At 38.9% G+C, this 23,919-nt stretch overlaps 1 protein-coding gene across 1 annotated transcript in view; it reads left to right on the top strand.

Annotated features, from left to right (window-relative positions):
- Nucleotides 1-23,919, top strand: part of LOC139168583 (putative neutral ceramidase C) — a 95,750-nt gene that overhangs the window by 17,486 nt on the left and 54,345 nt on the right. Inside the window, exons 4-7 of the mRNA XM_070754206.1 lie at nt 13,545-13,667; nt 15,378-15,469; nt 18,123-18,275; nt 19,048-19,224. Of these exons, the coding sequence (XP_070610307.1) occupies nt 13,545-13,667; nt 15,378-15,469; nt 18,123-18,275; nt 19,048-19,224 (545 nt within the window). The remainder of the gene's footprint in view (nt 1-13,544; nt 13,668-15,377; nt 15,470-18,122; nt 18,276-19,047; nt 19,225-23,919) is intronic.

Raw genomic sequence — 23,919 nt, 5'->3', positions numbered from 1 at the left:
TTGAGGTTTGATTACTGCAACGCTCTCTACATGGGGCTACCTCTGAAAAGTGTTCGGAAACTTCAGATCATGCAGAATGCGGCCACAAGAGCAATCATGGGCTTCCCTAGGTATGCCGATGTCTCATCAACACTCTGCGGCCTGCACTGATTGCCAATCAGTTTCGGGTCACAATTCAAAATGTTGGTTATGTCCTATAAAGCCCAACATGGCACCAGACCAGAATACCTCCGGGACCACCTTCTGCTGCACGAATACCAGCAGCCGATTAGGTCCCACAGGGTTGGCCTTCTCCGGGTCACATTGACTAAACAATGTCGGCTGGCGGGGCCCATGGGAAGAGCCTTCTCTGTGGTGGCCCTGGCCCTCTGGAATCAACTCCCTCCAGAGATTCGAACAGCCCCCACCCTCATCGCCTTCCGTAAAATGCTGAAGATTCACCTTTGTTGCCAGGCATGGGGATAATTACCTCCCCCCCCTTTGTTGTGTTTTCCGACCTCTGTTGTATGATGGACTGGGTTGAATGTGTACAATTGTGTAGTTGGTGATTTTAGAACACTGGTTATGTTATTAATGTTTTTAAATTGATTTTTTAATTTTATTATTAGATTTGTAATGTATTGTGTTATTGTTGTGTTGTGAGCCACCCCGAGTCTTCGGAGAGGGGCGACATACAAATCTAATAAATAATAATAAAATAATAATAACATACCATCCAGGGATAGTGTCCTACACCATCCTGGGCCAGTTTTTTCTATCAAAGGAAATGAGGTTGAACGTGCATAATTTTAGAAGAGCTATGCATGTGCGTGTGCGTGTGCGTGTGTGTGTGTACATACACATATAGTTTATATAGTAGATAATGTATATTTTTATGTGCTTGTGTCTAATATGTATGTACACATAAACAGTATATTTTGGATGTTCAGTAATAGTAAATAAATAGGGCAATTGTATCTCTTTGAGGCAAGGAGAAGCCAGGCATCCTAACCCTAATCCAAACCCTTGATGTGAGTGATGTCAAGATGGCCACTTTTAAGCCAGTCACATGACCTTTAAGCCACCTGGTCACATGGCCAGCAAGCCACACCCACAAAATTAGCCACGGCCAGTGTGGTAGTAAAACATTTTGCAGCTCTTCACTGATCCTGGCTATGTGAACTGGGTGAGATCATATAGGTATGAAAAGCCCATTTTAGGTAGGCAGTTTGCTGCACACAATCTCTATGTGGCCTCTATCTGTACAGTTCCGAATGTAAATCACATGACCACAGGGATGCTGCACAGTCATAAGTGGACAAAAGGGTCACAGGTCATTTTTCCAGTGCTGTTATAATTTTGAACAGTCACTGAATGAACTATTTTAACTCAAGGCAGTCCTTGACTTAAAACTGTTTGTTTAGTGATTGTTCTGACTAATAACCGGTCCCCACACTTACAACGCCCCCCACATTGATCATGTGATCAAAATTCAAGCACTTGGCAACAGGCATTGTCCTTAATGATGGTTGCAGTGACCTGAGGTCTTGGGATTACAATTTGTGACCTTCCTAGGCAGTTTCCAACAAACAAAGCCAATGATGGTGGTGGTGGGAATACACTGGATTAATTTAACAACTTAACTGCATGATTTGCTTAATTATTTTTGGGGAAAATTGTAATAAAATTGGGCACAATTCATTTAAAAACCTTCTTGTTTGGTGACAGATATTCTCCTCTCAATTTTGGCTGTAAGTTGAGGGCTACCTGTAAGAAGGGCAAAAGATATGTTGGGTTTTATATAAATATAAAATATAAATACTTCATTGTCATTGTCAACAAATTGTCATTGACAGCGAAAGTCATGTGACACCTAGAGATCAGTCCAACCACACATAACAATTTTAAAAAATGCCCCACCCGCCACAAATTCCCCACCCTGAATCACCCAACAACCCAAGTAATACTGTCCAACAGCTGATGGTGACCCTTTAGTTTGTTGTTAAGTGCGAGTTTAGCTCTGGGATAAAAACTAGAAAAGATGTGGTCCAAGTTTTAATTGCTTCTGTATTTCCTGCCAGAAGGCAACAGTTCAAAGAGATTGTAAGTTAACAAGTTATGCACCTTCCTAGAAAGTTATGCGCCTTTCTAGAATAGCGAGATGCGAAGATATCATCTAGGGCGGGTAGTTGGAGGCCAATGGTATTCTGGGCAGTTTAAATAATTTTCTGTAGAGCTTTTTTTTCTGCTACAGAGCTGCTCCCATACCATGCAAGAATGCCCTATGTCAAGACACTCTCAATGGTACTGGGATAGTAGGATAGCAGTAGACGCTGAGATAAATTTATCTTCCTGAGCATTCTCAGGAAGTACAGCCTCCTTTGTGCCTTCTTCACAAGCATGTTGACATTGAGAGGTCCATGAGAGGTCCTCTGAGATATAAGTGCACAGAAATTTGAAACTACCAACCTTCTCCACTTCCTTGCCATTTATGTGCAATGGTGAGTATACATCTTTCTTCCTCCTGAAGTCAATTATCAGTTCTTTAAATTTTTTGGTGTTAAGTGTAAATTATTTTCTTTACACCACGATGACAACCCTTATAGTTCATTTCTATAAGCAGACTCGTTGTTCTTATTAATGAGTCCCACCACTGTCGTCTGCAAATTTAATAATTGCATTGGTGTTATGCAGTGGGGTGCAGTCATATGTGTACAAAGATTAAAGGAAAGGACTTAGCACACAATCCTGGGAGGCTCCTGTGCTTAGTATCTGAATGAAAGAATGATCTGGTCCCATCCTTACTGATTGTGGTCTATCTGTCAAAAAATCCTTTACCCACAAACAAATACTCTGATTTATACCCAAATTAGACATTCTAAGAAACAACTGGTTGGGTAAAATGGTGTTAAAAGCATAGCTATAATCCACAGATAACAGTCTTACATAATAATAGAATAATAATATAATTCTTTGTTGGCCAAGTGTGATTGGACACACAAGGAATTTTTCTTTGTGCATATGCTCTCGGTGTACATAAAATAAAAGATACATTTGTCAAGAATCATGAAGTACAACACTTAATGATTGTTATAAGGGTCAGATAAGCAATGAGGAAACAATCAATATTTATAAAAATCTTAAGGATATAAATGACATGTCACAGTCATATGTGGAAGGAAATGGTGATAGGAATGATGAGAAAAACTAGTAGTAATAGTAGTACTGTACAGACTTAGTAAATACTTTGACAGTGTTGAGGGAAAGTTCCTTGTTATTCCAAATGATTCAATACAGTATGGAGAAAAATAGACGTAGCATCATCAGTTGATCTATTGCTCCTATATGCAAATTGGTATCAGTCTAAAGTAGATGGAAGACTAGCCTTAATATAGTTCAATGCTTCTCAATTATTTTCTGTTGTGCCCCCCCCCCCAGAAGAAGTAAACACTTCGCGCCACCCCCACCCCAACTCTATGCTGGGACAATTGTTAGAACAACATCTCTCAGCTGTGGCTAGGGGCCCTTTTGCACAAGTTCATCTTGTTTATCAGTTGTGGTCCTACCTTGACCAGGAGGCGCTCTGCACTGTCAGTCACATCCTCATCACCTCTCATCTTGACTATTGCAATGCACTCTACATGGGGCTAGCCTTGAAGAGCATTCAGAGACTTCAGCTGGTGCAAAATGCCGTGGTGCGTGCACTCCATCTTTAAGTGAGTTGCATTGGTTGCCAGTCGGTCTTTGAATGCAATTCAAGGTGTTGGTTATTATCTTCAATGCTCTAAATGGCTAGACTATTACAGAACTGCTTTCTCCCTCATACTTTGCTTTGGCCAGTAAGGGCACACAGAGTTGGCCTTCTCCAGGTTCCATCCTCTAAACAATGTCAGTTGGCGGGACATCAGGGAAGAGCCTTCTCTGTGGTGACTCTAGCCCTGTGGAATCAACTGCCCCCAGAGATTTGCATTATCTCCTCCCTGCCAATCTTCTGGAAAGCCATCAAGACCTAGCTTTTCCAGCAGGCCTGGAATTAGGATTGAATGTTAGTACGTATGGTTTTTTATATAGTAGTTTTTGTACTGTAGATTTTATTGATGTTTTTTATTGCTCTTTCTATCTGTATTATATTTATAACTGTTGTTAGCCTGTTTTGGCATGATCAGCATATAAATGCAACAAACAAACAAATATTCAGCACATTTTTGCTGAAAAAACTCAAGTGATTGGGGTGTAATGTGTATAAGTGATGCTTTAATTTATTTGGCTACATGTTGTCCACTGCCAACATTTTTAGACACAGTAAACATACCAGTCTTTTCTTGTCTCCCACCATAATCACAGTGAAACTAAGTGCTACATACATTTTGTCATATTTCCTCGTCTTAGCTTTCAGGAGACTTATGCTTGTCTATCTCCATCCCTTTCCTTTCTTTTCATCCCTGTTAAATATTTTTCCATGGTGTCTCTAAAGGTTTGTTGTCTGCACTTCATATCTCCTGCTCTGTGTTGTGTGTTATGGTTCAGTGCAAAACCCCCCCTACTTCCTGTGGCAAATAAAAGCACATTCCTGGGGTCACATGCCCCCTGGCATTGCTCCATGCCCCCCCCCGGGGGGGCTGCCCCACTATTTGAGAAACACTGAATAGTTCAAGACCAATCTCAGTTTAAGACCAAGACCATGAAAAACACTTCATGACACCAGATGTCAAAGTTACACCATTACTGTCTGCTTGTGGACTGGCACTATAATATATTGCTCAGAAAAATAAAGGGAACACTTAAACAGCACAATATAACTCCAAGTAAATCAAACTTCTGTAAAATCAAACTGTCCACTTAGGAAGCAACACTGATTGACAATCAATTTCATTTTGTTGTCAGCACATTCAACTTTGTACAGAACAAAGTATTCAATGAGAATATTTCATTCATTCAGATCTAGGATGTGTTATTTGAGTGTTCCCTTTATTTTTTGAGCAGTGTAGATGTCTTCAAGCAGATAGGGATAGAGCACTGCAACAGGGATAGATTGAAAATATCCATGAACACTCCAGCTAGCTTTGCAGCACAGTCCCTAACAACTCGTGATTCCATCAGGCCCAGCTGCCTTCCGGATATTAACATTCTGGAAAGCATGTCTAACATCAGATATCTGCAGTAGAAGTGGTTGTCTATCAATAGTAGATGTGGTAGCTCAGGAATTCTGGGAGTTGAAATCCACATGTCATAGAGGAGCCAACTTTGCCTACCCCTGAGTTAACGTGATGGACCAGGGCAATGATGGTGAATCTTTTTCTCCTTGGATGCCAAAAACACATCTGCACATGCTATTGTGTGTATGCAAGTGCCCACACCCATAATTCAATGCCCGCCTGCCCCTGCGTATGCGCATGATACACCCATGCTGTTTCATCCCCCATGCATGTGCACACGCTCCCCATTGTCCCCTATTTCCAGACTTTGGTTGGGCCCAGTAAGCCCAATTTTCAGCCTCCCCAGGCTCCAGAGGTTTTCTTGGAGCCTGAGGAGGGCTAAAATATCTTCCCCTTGGAGGCCCTCTGGAGGCCAAAAACACCCTCCCAGAGCCTCAGTGCAAGCCAAAATCTGCTGGCCAGCATGTGCATGCACACTGGAGCTGAGTTAGGGCAACAGTTCATGTGCCAGCAGACATAGCTCTGTGTGCCACAAGTGTAAAGTGACCAGATGTCCCACTTTTCGTGGGACAGTGCCACTTTTTGCCAATTTGTTCAGCATCCCATGGTTTTTTTAAAAAAAGTCCTGATTTTTTGGGAATCCGAATTAATTTGTCTAACAGGCCACGCTCCCCTCCCTCAGTTTCTCTCTCCTCACCAAAACATCCAAGGGCTGCCACGTTGCTGAGCCAAGCAGGGATAGGGGTTTTGCCCCACATGTGTTGGGCCAGCCAGCCAATCCATGGCCAGGGAAACCCGTGCAATACCCCGCCTTCCTCCTCCACCTCCTCCCCTCCCCACTCCCTCCCATTTTCTTCAGCTGTGGCTGCTACAAGTGATTAAATTTTGACATATGACTATCACACCGAATGGAGTCGAAGAACTGAGCTGGCTGTCCCAGATGCGCAAAGGGTGGTCGCTTGCATGGGATGTTCCCCGGCCGGAACAGAGCATCACAGTCCCAAAATGCCTCCCACACCCACCTTGTTGCAGAAGCTTTTCAACAAAAAGAATGATTTAGTTCCCCCCTACCAGGTCCGAGCGTCGTGAAAGAGAGAGAGAGAATGAGAGAGAGAAAGGGAAGAAGGAAAAGAGAGAGAAAGAGAGAGAAAAAAGAGAGTAAGGAAGGAAGAGAGAGAAAGAAAGAGGGAAGGAGAGAAAGAGAGAGGAAAGGGAGGAAGAAAAAGAAAGAGAATTTTTTTTTGCTCCATGTACACCAAATTTGTAATCAAACCGTGGGGAAACTGTGGAGTGAAGTGAAAGCCAGGGTGGGAGAGAAGCATAGGGGTGGGGAAGGCATCATTGGCTGGGTCTTAAAAGGGGCTTAAAAGGGACACCGACCTTGCCAACCCATCCTCCCCCCCCCTCGCAATTGTGTCCCGCTTTGCTGAGGTTACAACCTGGTCACTTTTCACAAGTGGCACATGTGCCATAGGTTCGCCATCACTGGATTAGAGTGTGGGGACTAGGGTGGAGAAACCTCGGAACTTCAGATTTGGATATCGTCCAGATGTGCCAACATCACTCTGCTAATAAATTGGAATTTAGAGGAATACTTTGTTTTGCAGTCTGATTCAATTTTGGATGCTATTTGGAACCCTGACAAGGACATTTTCAAGGTCATGAAAATACTTGTAGCCTCAGAGATTACAAGAGTATGAAATTTCAATTCCTTCCAATGAGATGTGTAGTATGCATGAGGTTCAAATCCAATTCAAACCATGGACAATGTGATTGAAAGTTATCACTATTTCATAGTTAACTGTTTGTTGAACTGGGATCAATAGATGAATTCAGCCGTTCTCAATCTGATGCCTTCTAAATCCATTGAATTTTATTTTCTAGCCTGGAGATTATATCAGCAAACACTACAGTTTTTGACAACACTTGGGATTCATGAGATTTGTTGGTAAAGACTCAAGAGTTGGAAACAACTCTTATCACTGCAAATTTATCGAATCCATCATGTCCTAAAGAACAAAGTCTGATAACACTTAATGGTGTTGTGTACAGTGAAAAATCTTATCTTCGCAATTCTTAACCTTCAGCACAAAAGTTGCTGTTTACAACCCATGGTATCTACTTTCATATGTTATTTTATTGCTTAAGCAAGATGTCAGTTGTGTAAGAATTTCTTTTTCATCAGTAAATTCATGTCAATTTTTCCCATAAGGTTACATTTGCAATTTGAAAAATTGGGGGGGGGGGAAATCCTGGGGAAGAAGGTACTGAACCTTCAGGCTTCCCAAGTAAACCAATAGAAAATATGATCAAATGAGCTTATTCTACTTTATTGTAAGGCTACATTAACAAAATCTTGCAAATCTTCCGCCTTCTCTTTTTTCAGCCTGACAAACTAGGCAGCTTCCTTTCTTGAGTTTTTATCTCAGCCAGTTTATGTAGCTTTAAACTCCCTCCCTTCCCATCTGATCATTCACTAGGTAGCATCTCCCCCCCCCCATCCTCTCAAGGTCATTGCAGATACCATTACAGGGATATAGGCAGTGAAAGGCTACCAAAAGTTTTACTATCACAATGTGGGCGTGGCTTATATAGGATGGCCTGCATTTTCTTTCAACATCTTTCAGTGCAAATTGGGTGCTCTGGGGTGGACTCCATTTTCGCTACCCCACTGCATCCCCCACCCGTCCAGGCAGTAGCCCACCCCTGGATGCAGGGAGTTTTCTCTAAATAAAGGCTTTCTTGTAGCTCATGGGAGGGAGTGACTGTGGAATTTCTCTGGGGCAACTGCTCAGAAATGAGGTGTACACTTGCTGGCTCCATATCCTGTTGATTCACAAGATCTACAGTGCATTGTTGTGTCAGACACTGTCATTTTTATCAGGCATGACCTGGTTAAAAGAGCAATAAAAACAATAGCTCATAATCCTTTCTTTGCTTCACTTTTGATGATAGGCATATTTTTGCTATTCTTATTTGCATGGTTCTCCTATACCAGATTCTACCTTAGATTCCAATTTTCTAACGTTGGATTCCAAGGCCTTTATCATACCACGGTGTATGTATGTATCAGTGATGGGTTGCTTCCGGTTTAGCTGGTTCAGTGAACCAGTAGTGGTGGCCAGGATGCCCACCCACCCAGGATAATAATAATAATAATAATAATAATAATAATAATAATAATAATAATAATAATAATAACAATAATAATAATAATAATAATTTATTAGATTTGTATGCCGCCCCTCTCCGAAGACTCGGGGCAGCTCACAACAAGTGATAAAACAATATTGTACAGGCACAAATCTAATATTAAGAAAAAACTAAAAACCCTATCAATTTAAAAAACCAAACAACACATACATACCAAACATAAATTATAATAAGCCTGGGGGAAAGGTGTCTCAAATCCCCCATGCCTGGCGGTATAGATGGGTCTTAAGTAGTTTATGGAAGACAAGGAGGATGGGAGGAGTTCTAATCTCCGGGGGGAGTTGATTCCAGAGGGCCGGGGCCGCCACAGAGAAGGCTCTTCCCCTGGGGCCCGCCAGACGACATTGTTTAGTCGACGGGACCCGGAGAAGGCCGACTCTGTGGGACCTTATTGGCCGCTGGGATTCGTGCGGTAGTAGGCGGTTCCGGAGGTATTCTGGTCCAATGCCATGTAGGGCTTTAAAGGTCATGACCAACACTTTGAATTGTGACCGGAAACTGATCGGCAGCCAATGCAGGCCACGGAGTGTTGTAGAAACGTGGGCGAATCTGGGAAGCCCCACGATGGCTCTCGCGGCTGCATTCTGCACGATCTGAAGTTTCCGAACACTTTTCAAAGGTAGCCCCATGTAGAGAGCGTTGCAGTAATCGAACCTCGAGGTGATAAGGGCATGAGTGACTGTGAGTAATGACTCCCTGTCCAAATAGGGCCGCAACTGGTGCACCAGGCGAACCTGGGCAAACGCCCTCCTCGCCACAGCCGAAAGATGATGTTCCAATGTCAGCTGTGGGTCGAGGAGGACGCCCAAGTTGCGCACCCTCTCTGAGGGGGTCAGTAGTTCCCCCCCCAGGGTAATGGATGGACAGATGGAATTGTCCTTGGGAGGCAACACCCACAGCCACTCCGTCTTGTCTGGATTGAGTTTGAGTTTGTTGACACCCATCCAGTCCCCAACAGCCTCCAGGCACCGGCACATCACTTCCACTGCTTCACTGACTGGACATGGGGTGGAGATGTACAACTGGGTATCATCCGCATATTGATGATACCTCACCCCATGCCCTTGGATGATCTCACCCAGCGGTTTCATGTAGATATTAAATAGCAGGGGGGAGAGGACCGACCCCTGAGGCACCCCACAAGGGAGAGACCTCGGAGTCGACCTCTGACCCCCCACTAACACCGACTGCGACCGACCGGAGAGGTAGGAGGAGAACCACTGGAGAACAGCGCTGAAGCATTGTGCATGAAGTGGTAGTGATGGGTTTTAGAACCAACAGTTGGTATGTATGTATGCAAGTATATATGTACTCACTTCTGTGACATACTGTATATATTTGTGTGTATACACACACACACACACAAATTTGACATACATACGGACATTGTAGTGTAACTAAATACTGTAAATTTCAGGAAATTAGGAGTTCAAAGTTGAAGTGATAACATGATCTTGCTTACTTGTTTATCTTCCCCAGTATTAACTGATAAAGTAGAGGTTATCAAGGAACCCTAGTTAGATAATGCTATTCTTAATTGATAGATTATAAAAGCATTGCTGATATTGTAACAGTATAAAAGTGAGAGTAACATGCGAAACTTTTCTTACTCAGTGGAATGCAGTTAGAGGCCACTTCAACTGTCTCCCTATGCTACCATGTCTTTTTGATAGTTCTGTGTTTCCTTCAGTATTGATGACCAACAAGGAGAAGGGCCTAGATTCTGCACAGTAAAATACTGGAATCTCCAGTTCTTTTCTGATCCTCTGCAACCACTCATCGGGTAAGGGTGCTTTTATAATTTCCAGTTCAAGACAATGGCTTTCTTTTTATTTACATTCTATCTCTTATCGAATTGTAATTGACTTGTTGACCAAAAAATAAAATAAAATTCACAATCAAAAGAGTTTGGCCTCAAAAAACCAAACAAATAGCTCTAGCTATTTGGAGGTTTGCTGAATAGATTAATATAAAAGTATAGAGGTTTCACTGTGGGGGCCCGTGCCCTCTGGAATCAGCTCCCCTCAGAGATTTGCACTGCCCCCACCCTCCTTGCCTTCTGCAAGAGTCGTAAGACTCACTTATGTCGCCAGGCTTGGGGCAATTAAATCTAGACCCCCTGGCCAATAATTATGATGTATGGCTGCGATTTGAATTTGTTGATTAATTTTTAATATATTGGGGGGGGGGGGTTAGCTTACGTAGTTTTTAATTAATTAGATTTGTCTCTGTATTCACTGTTTTATATTGTATGCTGTGAGCCGCCCTGAGTCTTTGGGATGGGGCAGCATACAAGTCTAATAAATAATAAGAATAAGAATAGCCAGCATTGATAGAGGTCAACAGTAGGAAGCTTCTCAAGGTGAAGCAAACTAAGGACCAGTACAGAAAAAATGTAACTCAATGTCATATGGACAGCTGGTGGAACAAAGCATTGCATGGCCAGTTTTTGGAGAAGGTTGAAGGCAAAGTGGATAAAGAAAAGATCTGGTCATGGCTTACAAGTGGAACACTCAAAAAGAAGACAGAAGGACTAATACTGGCGGCACAAGAACAGGCCATTAGAACGAATGCTATCAAAGCCAGAATTGAAAAATCAACAGACCATCCGAAGTGCAGACTGTAAAGAAACAGATGAAACAATCAATCACATACTCAGCTGCTACAAAAAGATCACACAGATTGACTACAAGCATAGACACGATGCTATGGCACAGATGATCCACTGGAACCTGTGCCAGAACTACCATCTACCAGTGGCAAAGAACTGGTAGGAGCATAAGCCCGAAAAAGTGGTCAAAAATGAGCAAGCAAAACTACTGTGGGACTTCCGACTTCTGACTGACCAAATTTTGAAACATAACACACTGGACATCCTGTTTGTGGAGAAAAAGAAAGTGTGGATCATCGACCTCGCAATCTCAGGAGACAGCAGAATTGAGGAGAAGCAGCTAGAGAAATTAGTGAAATACGAAGATCTAAAAATCGAACTGCAACGACTCTGGCATAGGTCAGTGAAAGTGGTCCCAGGGGTCCTTGGCACGCTGGGCACAGTGCCAAAGGATCTCAGCGGACATTTGAAAACCATAGGAATTGACAAAATCTCCATCTGTCAATTGAAAATGCCACTTTACTAGGATCGGCAAACATAATTTGCCAGTACATCACGCTTGGGAAGCACCCGACTGGTGATGAAATATGAAATCCAGCATAGTGATCTAGTTTGCTGTGTTGTATTGACAATAATAAGAATAGAATTAGTATAGTATAGTATGGTATGGTATGGTATGGTATGGTATGGTATAATATGGTATAATATAATATAATATAATATAATATAATATAATATAATATAATATAATATAATATAATATAATATAATATAATATAATATAATATAATATAATATAATATAATATAATATAATATAATATAATATAATATAATATAATATAATATAATATAATATAATATAATATAATATAATATAATATAATATAATATAATATAATATAATATAATATAATATAATATAATATAATATAATATAATATAATATAATATAATTCCATAAATCATGGATTCAATGTTTTGATATAATGCCTCTCCCGGACATTGTTGACATTTTGCTCCAAAGAGAAAATACTGTACTCCCTTGTTCCTGGGCGTTTAAAATCAGTTTTTCATTATGTGTGCTTATATCAATAAAAAGTTTGATTTATTCATAAAATAAAAGATTTTTGAGTTATGGGTTTCGATCTGAGGGTCGTGCACAGAACAGACCCCATGGACTACAGCGGGCAAGGCCCCACCGTCCTCCACTGTCCCTGAGTCTGCCAAGATTTGTGCACATTGTGTTAGTGACACTGTCCAATCATCTAACGCTCTGCCATTGTCCTTTTGCCTTCAATCTTTCCCAGAATCTTTTCCAGCAAGTCCTATCTTCTCATTTGGTGGCTGTTTTTGAGCTTCAGCATCATCTGTTTTGGTATATGCATATCTGTAAATATGCATTTTATATGTTTTTCTTTCTTTTTTCTAACACTCCTCTTTTCAATAATTTTGTGCATTCTTTTCCTCTGTTTTATTTTAATTTTTGTTGATTAAAAAAGCAGCTAACCAAGCTCTGGGCATGTTACATATGTAAAAAAAATTAAGGCAGGCTCTACTAGTCGCTGTGGCACAGTAGTTAAAGTGCAGCATTGTAGGTTAATTGTGCTGCCTGCTGCCTGCCAGCAGTTCAAGTCTCACCAGGCTGATTCATCCATTTGCAGTCAATAAAATGAGGACTCAGATTGTTGGGTGTAATATTCTGATTCTGTAAAACACTTAGAGGCAGTTGTAAAGCACTGTGGAGTGTCTGGTGCGCCAATTGTTGCCCTATTTGGATGGGGGTCACGTCTCACAGATACTCATGCTCGCCTTGAGGTTTGACTACTGAAATGCTCTCTACATGGGGCTGCCTTTGAAGAGTGTTTGGAGACTACAAATTGTGCAAAATGCAGCTGCGCAAACTATTGACTATTGTGCTATTGTGGGGCTTCCAAGATCTGCCCACATTTCAACATCACTCAGTAAGCTGCATTGGTTGCCGATTGGCCTCCGGGCACAATTCAAAGTGCTGGTTATGTTCTACAAATCCCTACATCCATCCATCCATCCATCCATCCATCCATCCATCCATCCATCCATCCATCTATTTATCTATCTATTTATTTATTTATTTATTTATTTATTTATTTATTTATTTATTTATTTATTTATTTATTTATTTATTTATTTATTTATTTATTTATTTATTTATTTATTTATTTATTTATTTATTTATTAGATTTCTATGACACCCTTCTTGAGGTGACTCAGGGTGGCGTACCTGCCTTAGGACCAGATTACCTATGTCTTCTGAATAATAAATAAATAAACATAAGTGCTATTGCTGAAGTTGAATAATGTGAAGCAGCTGTCCAAGGTCCAGTGGTAGTATTCAATAACTGGAGGCCAGAGTTATGGATATTCTGTAATCCACCTTGCAGCCTTAACCACATCTCTTATTGAGGTTGACTCCTGTCTGTCAGACTGTGTATGGTTTCCTTTTTCATGAGTACAAAATATTTGATGTCATCCAAAGATATATAAGACACGTACTGAGGTTACCCATACTTCTTTTGAGCTTTTCCTTCTATTTTCTTTTCATAGTTGCTGTTCCATTGATGAAAAAATCCAAATCAGCAATTGCTCTTGATATTGTTACTGTTACCATCGTGATGGTAGTTCTAGCACTGATCATATCTCTCTTAGTACTTTATGTTCAGCCAAATGGTAAGTCTCTGGACATCTTCTATCAGTATTGTAATAATGATGGAATAGTGGTGTCCATGAAGTTTTTATCAATTGCACCTGAGATATTTCCTCCTAAGGATGGGATTGGGATGACTTTGGGCCATTCATTTTCCCTCATAGGATTTCCCCCAACCCCCAGAGTATTCATGTTCCCTTATGCTCATTTAAAAAAGAAGAAAGATGAGATTGTAATGAAGGGAAAACACTGGGCCAGAGGATTTTGAAGAAAGGATGGTCCTCGGATAAAATTAGAAAAGGATTAGGCGTTTAACATTAATTCTCAAATTGCATTTCTTATCCCATGGTAATGGTTACATTACCAACTGCCAAATAAAGTAAATGTTTATATGCAGTGTTGAAGATTGTACTCTGGTGACAAGCATGGATATAGCAAGGCATATTAATGGGGGGAAATAGGAGGGGGAAAAAACTAAGCTATTTTTTTAAAAAAATCAAGATATAGTAAGTGCCTTGAAATACAGTATTACTCCCAAGGGACTCAAAATTTCCTAAATTTCCCATTTTCTTCTAAATATGGCACTATTTATACTTTTCCCTTGGTTCCCCGGAATTCCTGGGTTCCATTTTGCCCAAAACAAAAGAAAAAAAACAAGACAGCATCAGAAACCAATCAGATACTGTATATATTACTGTCAAAATCCAATATACGGTAAGCAGTAATGGACTGCTGCCCCCATGGGGGGGGGGGGCAAATGCAGTGGAGGTAATAAGTTTATGCACTAATTTTTTAATTGTCCTTCCTTCTCTTGTACCTTAGTATGATTCTTAATTACTTTTTAAATAGGAAATAATTAAATAGTATGTTTTTATCCGTAAATGCTTTAATCATTTTAATCATTATCTGGAATTGAACTTTTATAGCAATTAAAGAAAATTGAGCTACTTGCCTAATCTGATATCATACTGAACCTTGTGGATTCAACACAAAAACCTTAAAACGTTACTGTGCTCCTCAACATATAATGCTGTCTATCATTAGTCCTTTTTGCTGCTATTCAAATAATGTGATTTAATCAACTGAAAAAGAGTCCAAGCACCTATTTGAAAACTTATCTTGGTCGGTAAGCCACTCCCACACAGTCACATGACCTTTAAGCCACTCCTGGTTACATGATTGTCAAGCCACTGCCACCTGGTCACATGGCCAGCAAGCCACACTCACAGAATAAGCCACACAGTGTGGCAGTAAAAATTTTGGCTGCCCATCATTGAGTACAGTATAAGGATAATGGGATGCAGTCTGTTTAAAAGCAAACATACTGGCTTCTTTGGGATCTATTAACAATACTGAGAGACAGATATCATAATCTTGCATTCCATCATTGATTTTGTTGACTATCAAACTTGGAAATAAAATTTGTAAAAAAAAATCCTAAAGGAAAAGAAGAAAGTTAACTAGTTTTTTTTAACCAGGTTTATGAGGTACCAAACTTTACATGCTTTTAGAATCAAAATACCGCTCCTCACAATTGGCTTATTGCCGTAACCATGACTGAAATCTTCATGCTGTGGTTCATTTCATTGGGCTTAATTTTGAATTTCTCAAGCAGTGTTCTTTCAATCGTGTCAACTTAGCTTTAAGCACTTAAATATGCTTTTAAATTTCAAATTCTGCACAGTCCTGCTCCTGTGTTGGAAGGAATGCCTAATTCTTCTATGTTTTTTCAGATGCTAATCCTGAATTGTCTAAAGGTTCTGGGCGTTATTTAATTGGTGTCGGTCGAGCGGATTGTACTGGTCCTATAGCTGAAGTAGCTTTCGTGAGTATTTCCCTGGCCTCAATAGCACACAGTCTGGTTATCCCAACCATTTAACATCCCACTCAAACTCTTGCCTCAGACTCAAGCTCTCATCCAACCTTGGAGCAATGGGGACCATTGCCTTCTAATACGAGGGTTCCCCAGAAAGCAATGCACCACATTTTTTTCTTCAACAACTCTTTATTGAACACAATGAAACTTACACACAAGAAAGAATGATGTTTCTTCTACACTGCCTATTTTTCCATGTAATCTCCGTCCTGTTCTATGGCCTTCCTCCAGTGGTACCCTGCCGGTAGCACTCCTTGTGGTCACGAAGCCATTTATGCACTGTTATGTACACCAAATGCTGTACTTCTGTCGACTGCAGATTCTCCATAAACTGTACACAAACGTTTGTGAATGTTCCCAACAGTTTCTTTCTCTGCAGTGAGAAATTCAGTGATGACACACTGCTTGTAACGTACATTACTTACAGACACCATTTCGAAACACTACTGCAGCTGTGCTATCTGTTTGAAGAAATGCAAAATTTACACACGCACTCCTGACAATTCAAATAATGCATATCTAAAGTTTCACATTACTATAGGCTGAGAAAAAAAATGGGGTGCATTACTTTCTGGGCGACCCTTGTATTTTCAGTAGGAAAAATGGTTTCTCTTTTGGTTCCTATCTACCACCCAGAAACCAAACATCAAGCCCTTTCCCCTCCCATCTTATAATATCCCTATTCCTCTGAACTGCCTTCTTCCAATACCTCAGCAAGTCAAATCTCCTGATCATTTTATTCTCTGGTTTCTACGTCTTCTACGTTGTCGTCCCCTTCCCATTATTAGCCCATCAAGATAGTGCAGACAAAGAACAGGACGATCTTCTACTGTTAATATTCCAAAGGTCATTCCCAAATGCTGTAACATTACATTCATTCTAACTTTTTCTGCAACTACTGTACATTCAGGGGTGGGCTGCTAACCGGGACGCTTAATTGGGCTCGCCTCCATGGCTTTGGAGGTCCTGTGAGTTCGAGTGGAGTTATACTTCTGCGCCCGTGCAGGTAGCAAAATCACACACGGAGATGCAGGTGTGCCCGTGGAGACACAAGTGCATGCGCGGAAGCAAAAAACCTTGCTGGAACATGGGCTCACCTGCGTCTCCGTGCACGATTTTGCTACTTGCATGGGCACAGAAGCATAACTCTGCTGAAACTCACGGGACCTCCTGAGCCGTGGAGGCGAGCCCATTTAGGTGTCCCGGCTAGTAGCCCACTCCGTGTATATTCCTTCAAAATTCTCTCAGGAAGCATGCAGGTAGTACTTGACTTGCAACAGTTCAATTAGGGACAGTTCAAAGTTACAATATCACTTAAAAAAAGTGGCTTATAACTATTTTTCACACTTACCACTATTGCAGAATCTCCAGGTCAAGTGATCAAAATTATATAGATGGCAATTGACTCATATTTAGGAGAGTTGCAATTTCCTGGGGTCATGTGATCACTTTTTGTGATCTTCTGACAAGTGAAGCCAATGGGTAAACCAGATTCACTTAACAACCAGGTTTCTCACTTAACAAATGCAATGATGCACTTAACAACTGGGGCAAGAAAGGTTGCAAAATGGGGCAAAGCTCACTTAACAAATGTCTCATTTAGCATCATAAATTTTGGGCTCAACTGTGCTCATAAGTCGAGAACTACCTGTACCAACATGTAACTGATAATATAATGTATTGTGCCTACACTCCACCTAGGTAAACTGAGACATCTGCATGTTATTGGTGCTTTTCTAAAGATACCCCTTGTGTATTTCTCTTCTCTTTCCCTTATAATTATATTTATATAATTATATAAATTATATATTCCAAGGATTTTGAAAGCCACCTTCCAGGTTTGAGGAGGCATATGCATTTCTGGAGTCTCAGACTATAACACTTTTGATAGAGAGGATTGAATTATATGTATGGTTAATGATACTCATCCTGCCTTCCCCAGTAGAATCTGGAAGGAAGCTTCCTTTGTCTTCCCTCTCTCAAGAGGTAATACCCTCAGGGATTGCAAGGTCTTCATAGAGCCCTGGTTGTGCAGTGCTTAGAGTGCAGTACTGCAGCCCACTTCTGACTGCTTGCTGCCTGCAATTTGGCAGTTCAAATCCCACCAGGCTCAAGGCTGACTCAGTTTTCCATCCTTCCCAGGTGGGTAACATTGTTGGGGGCAATATGCTGACTCTGTAAACTGCTTAGAGAGCCGTAAAGCACAGTAAAACATTATATAGGTCTAAGTGCTATTGCTATTGTTATTTCTCCTTCACCGCACTTTTTTTTTTGGGGACTGATATCTCTCTCAAGTTTAAACTGGCAATAACCCTATGGGAGTTTAAGAAAGTTTGGCTTTCCAAAAGGGATTTGAGATGATTATATTTCTTTTTACAGTAAGATCAGGGCATATATGAGTTTGCTTGTGGTTCCTTGGTTCAGGATGATGGCATAATGTGAGAGAGTAATTATCGCTTCTATATTTACAGAACAATATGAGTACAGGATTTATATTCCTATATTTTACTTTTTTTTAACTTAGTCACTCAAAATCAATAATCATCAAAACAGTTTTTAATGAATAAATGAATAAACAATGGCATGATGTGTTTCACTGCAGGTAGGCTATGGCAATCTTGAGCAGAAGGGTGGTGGCATCATCTCACGACAATATTGCAGAACTTTCATCCTTGCAGAGCGACAGAATGACACCAAGCGAGTTGTGCACGTGGTTGCTGAAATAGGAATGATGTCTCAAAGAGTAAGGCTAGAGGTAGGTGAGGAATAACCAGTATCTTATCTCTTCTCTTCTCCCCTCCCTCACTGCTATCTTTTACAAATTGTAATCGTGGTGATGTTTTGATGAAATCTAAACTGTAGGAGAAATAGAGGCAGACCCTGGGAGAGAAGTCAAAAGATAAGTCTACTCTTTATGTAGCCACAAACAGACTATGTCTATTTGTGGCTATGTAGAGATTCTAATTTGATTCCTCTTTTGACTCTGTATCCAGGTGCTACACTCCTTCTCTTACACAGATATATCAGATGAAAATTCATACAGTAAGCTGGTTTCTGGAAGGTTTTTTTTGTTTTTTTGCCTTGCTTTCTATGTTATGGATTATTTAACATATTTAATTAATCATTGCAGATATTCTTCAGATCCAATCCTAGCCCTGTTACACAGTATTGTAATTAAGGCAGCTTTTCTTACCTTGCCTTAGAGCAGGCAGATTACAATCCCAACATTATTATACTTGATTTAGAATTTTCCCTACTTTAGAATTTTAAAGATATACACTCTGGATGAAGGTATATATTATGGATATGTGTGTACACCCAAACACTTCTAACTCTCATTACTGAATGCCTTTTAAAATTATTATTATTATTATTATTATTATTATTATTATTATTATTATTATTATTATTATTATTTATTAGATTTATATGCCGCCCCTCTCCGTCCTATTGAAAATATTTTATATAAAAATAAAACATAACAATGCAAGACAATATACTGTATTTCTTTCAAACCTTTTTTTAAGGTAATGAAACAGTTAAAATACAAATATGGTGACCTCTACAATCAGAACAATGTCATAATGACTGGAACGCATACCCATTCAGGACCTGGAGGCTTTTTCCAATACACCCTCCTCATTATAACATCTGGTGGTCTTATAAAACCAACATTGAATGCCCTTGTCAACGGGATCGTTAATGTAAGGCAACATCCAATTTAGTGTTTTAACTTCGTGTAACAGTATTTTTTGAGGCTGAAAGGAATTATTATATTCGTTTGGACATTTCTTTAAGAGAACAGCTTCTTCCTCAATTCTCTAGAAAAAATAGCTACAGGTAATCCTTGATTTATGGACCATTAATTCAATGACTGTTCAAAGATATGATGGCACTGAATGAAGGGATTTGCAACTCATGCCCATTGCAACGCTTCTATGATCAATTTGATAAATTTATTTTATTGATTTAGTGTATGGTATATCATACATGGGCTAGCAATATATTTCCCCTAGATTAGTAAAACATAATAAAATAGAAATGTTTAAAAGATCTATATTCATGTACACAATGGGGAGTTGTGCTCCACTTGCATGACTGCCTTCCACCTGGACAAGTGGAGCTTCGTCTAAGCACGCTTGCCCATTACTTGCACAGATTGCTGTGAAATATGCTACAGTCCAGTTATGGGCCACAGCCCAGGGGTTGGAGATCCCTGTTCCAGCTGATAAATGAGGAAGGTCGGCACACAACGGTAGGAGAAATTTGATGAAAATTTGGGCACTTGGCAGCTCACTTGCACTTACGATCCCAGGGGCATTGCAACTCCCCCTTCTGTTTATCTTCCTCCACATCTATATCATTTTGGACCCTGCCACTCTGTGCTAACCTTCACCACCATGTCCTTGTTCCTGCTGCTGCTAGTGTATGCCCAGCCTGGCTGTTGGGCTATATGGTGCTGACTTTGATTTGCAAAAAGGGGAGTGTGGGGGAGAGCATAAAACAGCTTTGTTTATAATTTTTTAAATTAATTTTAAATGTTAAAACATACAAACTACATATATACAACATACATATATACCCCACCACCAATTGGAGGGTCTGTACTAACATCTTTAATATTCTTCTAAGCTGGAATCTGCATTCTATTTACATATCAAAGAGTGATTCTAATTTATTCTTTATGGCTAAATCACAAATTCTACTTGTCATATAACTTCTCACCATTTCCCATTGTTCCATCAGTTTTTTCAATTTATTTTCATTATACATATTTATCTTTACCTCCATAATTTCAAAGCAAATGTGGTCCACCATGTACCAATACCAATTCTGTATCATCCATTTTGCTGCTTCTTTCCAACCCAATACAATTAATGCTTGGGCGCTTTCCAATGCTGCTACTTTTATTTCTTTAAATTCTCTTAAGTCTCCCTATTTTACCAGTACTGCCATTTCTTTTGTAATTGTCCAATTAATATTTAACATCCTGTTCATTTCATCTTGCACTACTTTCCAAAATTTCTGTACTACTAAGCACTCCCAGAACATATGCATAAAAACTCCTCTCGCTTGGCATCCATGCCAACAGTTGCCTTTCCCCTTCTTCTGAAAATATACAAGTTGTGTTGGTGTATAATACCACTTGTGTAAAATTTTCCTTCTCATTTCTCTAACTCTTGTATTCTTTGTTTTCTGTATATTTTCAATTATATCCTTCATCTCTCTTTCATCTATTCATACTTCATTTTGCCACCATCTAGTTAATCCTTTTATTACACTCTCTTCCGCCTGTGATAACATTCTGTATATATTACTCGCTTGTACTTTTATATCATCCCATTTTTCTTTAAATATTTTTTCCAGTTGAGTTTCTTCTCTTAATAATGTTTCTTTATTCTCCCTTTCGTTCAATTGTTTGCTTATTGTGTTTATATGCAACCATCTCTGTTGGCCCAACCACCTTTCTAAACAAATTCTGCTAACTCTTCCATCATTCTCATATACCTGTTCTATTCTGGTTATCCCTTTATCATTCAATTCCTTTATAATTTTATTTAAATTAATTTCATTATCTCTATTTAATACATACAAAGTTGACAGCTTTGATCTTTTTATTCCCATTTTCCCCTGCCATTTTGACCAAATTTTTAAAGTCCCCTTCAAAGGGTCCATTAATTTATCAATTTCCTTTTTATTCCATTTTATAAATAACAGTTCTCTATTATTAATTTTGTTAATCTCTTTTTCCAATCTAACCCATTTATTATTCTCTAATATCTGCAGCTCCATTAATCTTTCAATTTGAAACGCGTCTCTATATAGCTCCAAGCTAGGGCTTCCCCATCCTCCATCTTTTTCATTAGCAATCAGCCATCTTTTCCTTATTCTAGGTCTTTTATTCTCTAGGTCTTTTATTCTCTAGGTCTTTTATTCAATAATTCAATTAACTATCCCATTCCCTCAATTTTGCATCTGAAAAGGTACCTGGTAAAACCTGAAATAAATACATCATTTTTGGGATAATCATCATTTTAAGTGCTCTTATCTTTGCCATCCTTCTCAATTTTTTATTTTTCCAACTCTTCATCTGTTTTAACATTTTCTTCCATATCAGGTTATAATTGAGCTTCACTATTTTATTTGGATTTTTTAGTAACCATGCTCCCAAGTATTTCATTTGTTTTGCACCCTAATTTCAGTCCTGATACCTTTCTAATCTCAATTTGCTCCTTAGGACCTGTATTCAAACAAATTATCTCTGATCTTTCCATAGTCCAGATTGTTGTTTAAATTCCTGTAATATAATCATAATTTTTTTAATCATTTCAATCGGAGTCTCAGTTAATATAATAGCATCACCTGCAAAAATATTTAATTTTAATTCTAATTTACCAATTTGGTAACCTCTCCAACTTTTTCCCCTTCTTATCTTATTGGCTAGCACCTCTATTGCCATTGCAAATAGCATTGGAGATAATGGGCAACCCTGTTTAGTACCGTTTTGAATTTTAACTTTTTCCGTTCTATAACCATTAACTCTAATATAGGCTGTATTTTCTTTATATATTCCTTTTATAGTTTCACAAACATTTTCTCCCATATTTAGATCCTTACATAGCTGATATAAATAATTATGATTAACTTTATCAAAAGCTTTATACACATCTAATTTTAAGATTCCCAATTTCCTTTTGGTAGCGGTAACATGGTGTAACACATTAACAACATTCCTTATTGGTTCATATATTTTCCTTCCTTTTACAAATCCATATTGATCTTCTCCAATTATTTCAGTAAGACATTCTCAATCCTATTAGCTAATACCTTGATAAATATTTTATAATCTTGATTAAGCAAACTGATGGGACGATAGGAACCTGGATCCCTCAAATCACAATCTGGTTTCGGGATAGTTATAATCTCTGAGGTCTTCCATGTCTGTGGAATATCAAAAGTTTGAAATACAATGTTAAACAGCTTCCCCAAATGCGGTATTAATTCATTCATAAAAGTCTTATAATATTCTCCTGTAAATCCATCTGGACCTGGTGCCTTGGCAGGTTTTAACCCTTTAATAACTCTGATTATTTCATCATTTGTTATTTCTACATTCAGTATTTGCTTATCCAATTCAGTTAATTTTTCTTCGACCTCTATATGTCCCACCTTCACTTGCTCCTCTTTATATAAATTCTCATAATACTTTTTCATTATTTTTTCCATTTGAACGTTACTGCATTTTATTTCACCATCAGTGTCTCTTAAAGCTGATATACAAGATTTCTCCTTTCTTTTCTTCAAATAGAGGACCATTTGTTTCACTGATTTTCCCCCCATCCCATAATTCTTTGTTTTATAACCATCCTCATATCATTCCATTGTAACTCATCAAAGAGTTTCAATTGTTTTTTCTTAATTTTCAATCGATTATTCCATTCCCTATTTCTTGTTACTCTTAATTTCTCTTATATTAAATCTATTTCTCTTATCTTCCTCTCCCTCTCTTTTCCACATCTCTTTTTAATATAGGTTTCTGTACTGATGCATTGTCCTCTCATAAAAACTTTCTGCGCATCCCATATCATTGTTTGCTTAATTTCTCCTGTATCATTTATACTAAAATACTCACATAATTCTTTATGCAATTTAGATTTATCATCTTCATTTGCAGAGACAACCAGATTATATCTCCAAATTCTTTGATTTCTATCTAAACCCGTTTCCACTACTGCTAATAGTGGGGCATGGTCTGATAACCAAATACTTTTTATTTCTATCTTCTTAAGATGTATATTTCCCACTTCATTCATTAATATGTAATCTATACAACTAAATTTATTATGTCTTGATGAATAATATGTACTTCTATTTAATAAATCTACATGGAGGTCCACCATATTAAGTTTGTTTAAATGCAACATTTTTTAATTCCCTTTTCCTGCTGTTAATTGGATATTAAAATCCCCTGGCAAAAACACTGTGTCCTCCCCAAAATTATCTAATTTCCTTTTAGTATTTATTATAAATTGTTTTGGATTCACATTTGGAACGTAGATTACTGCAAATGTTATCTTCTTTTGATTCATTTTCCCTTTAACAAATAATGTTCTCCCATCTTTATCCCTTTGAATTTGAATTTCTTCAAAAGGGACTCTTTGATGAATTAGCAAAGCTACACCCCTACTTTTTGTATTTCCCCGCGATTCATATATCCACTTCCAATTATTATCATTTACAAGTTTATCTGTCCCACAATGTCTTTTATGTGTTTCTGTTAATAACAGAAAATCCACCTTGTTATCCCTTGCCAATTTCAAAACTCTGTGTCGTTTCAACGGTGAGAGCATAAAACAGCTTACAGGAGCCAGAGCCCTTCTGGTTGTCTTCCTGAACCA

This window comes from Erythrolamprus reginae, chromosome 5 (assembly GCF_031021105.1).
Source record: "Erythrolamprus reginae isolate rEryReg1 chromosome 5, rEryReg1.hap1, whole genome shotgun sequence".
Lineage (NCBI taxonomy): Eukaryota > Metazoa > Chordata > Lepidosauria > Squamata > Dipsadidae > Erythrolamprus > Erythrolamprus reginae.
The sequence above is the reverse complement of the archived record's forward strand: the minus strand, read 5'-3'. Positions and strand labels throughout refer to the sequence as shown.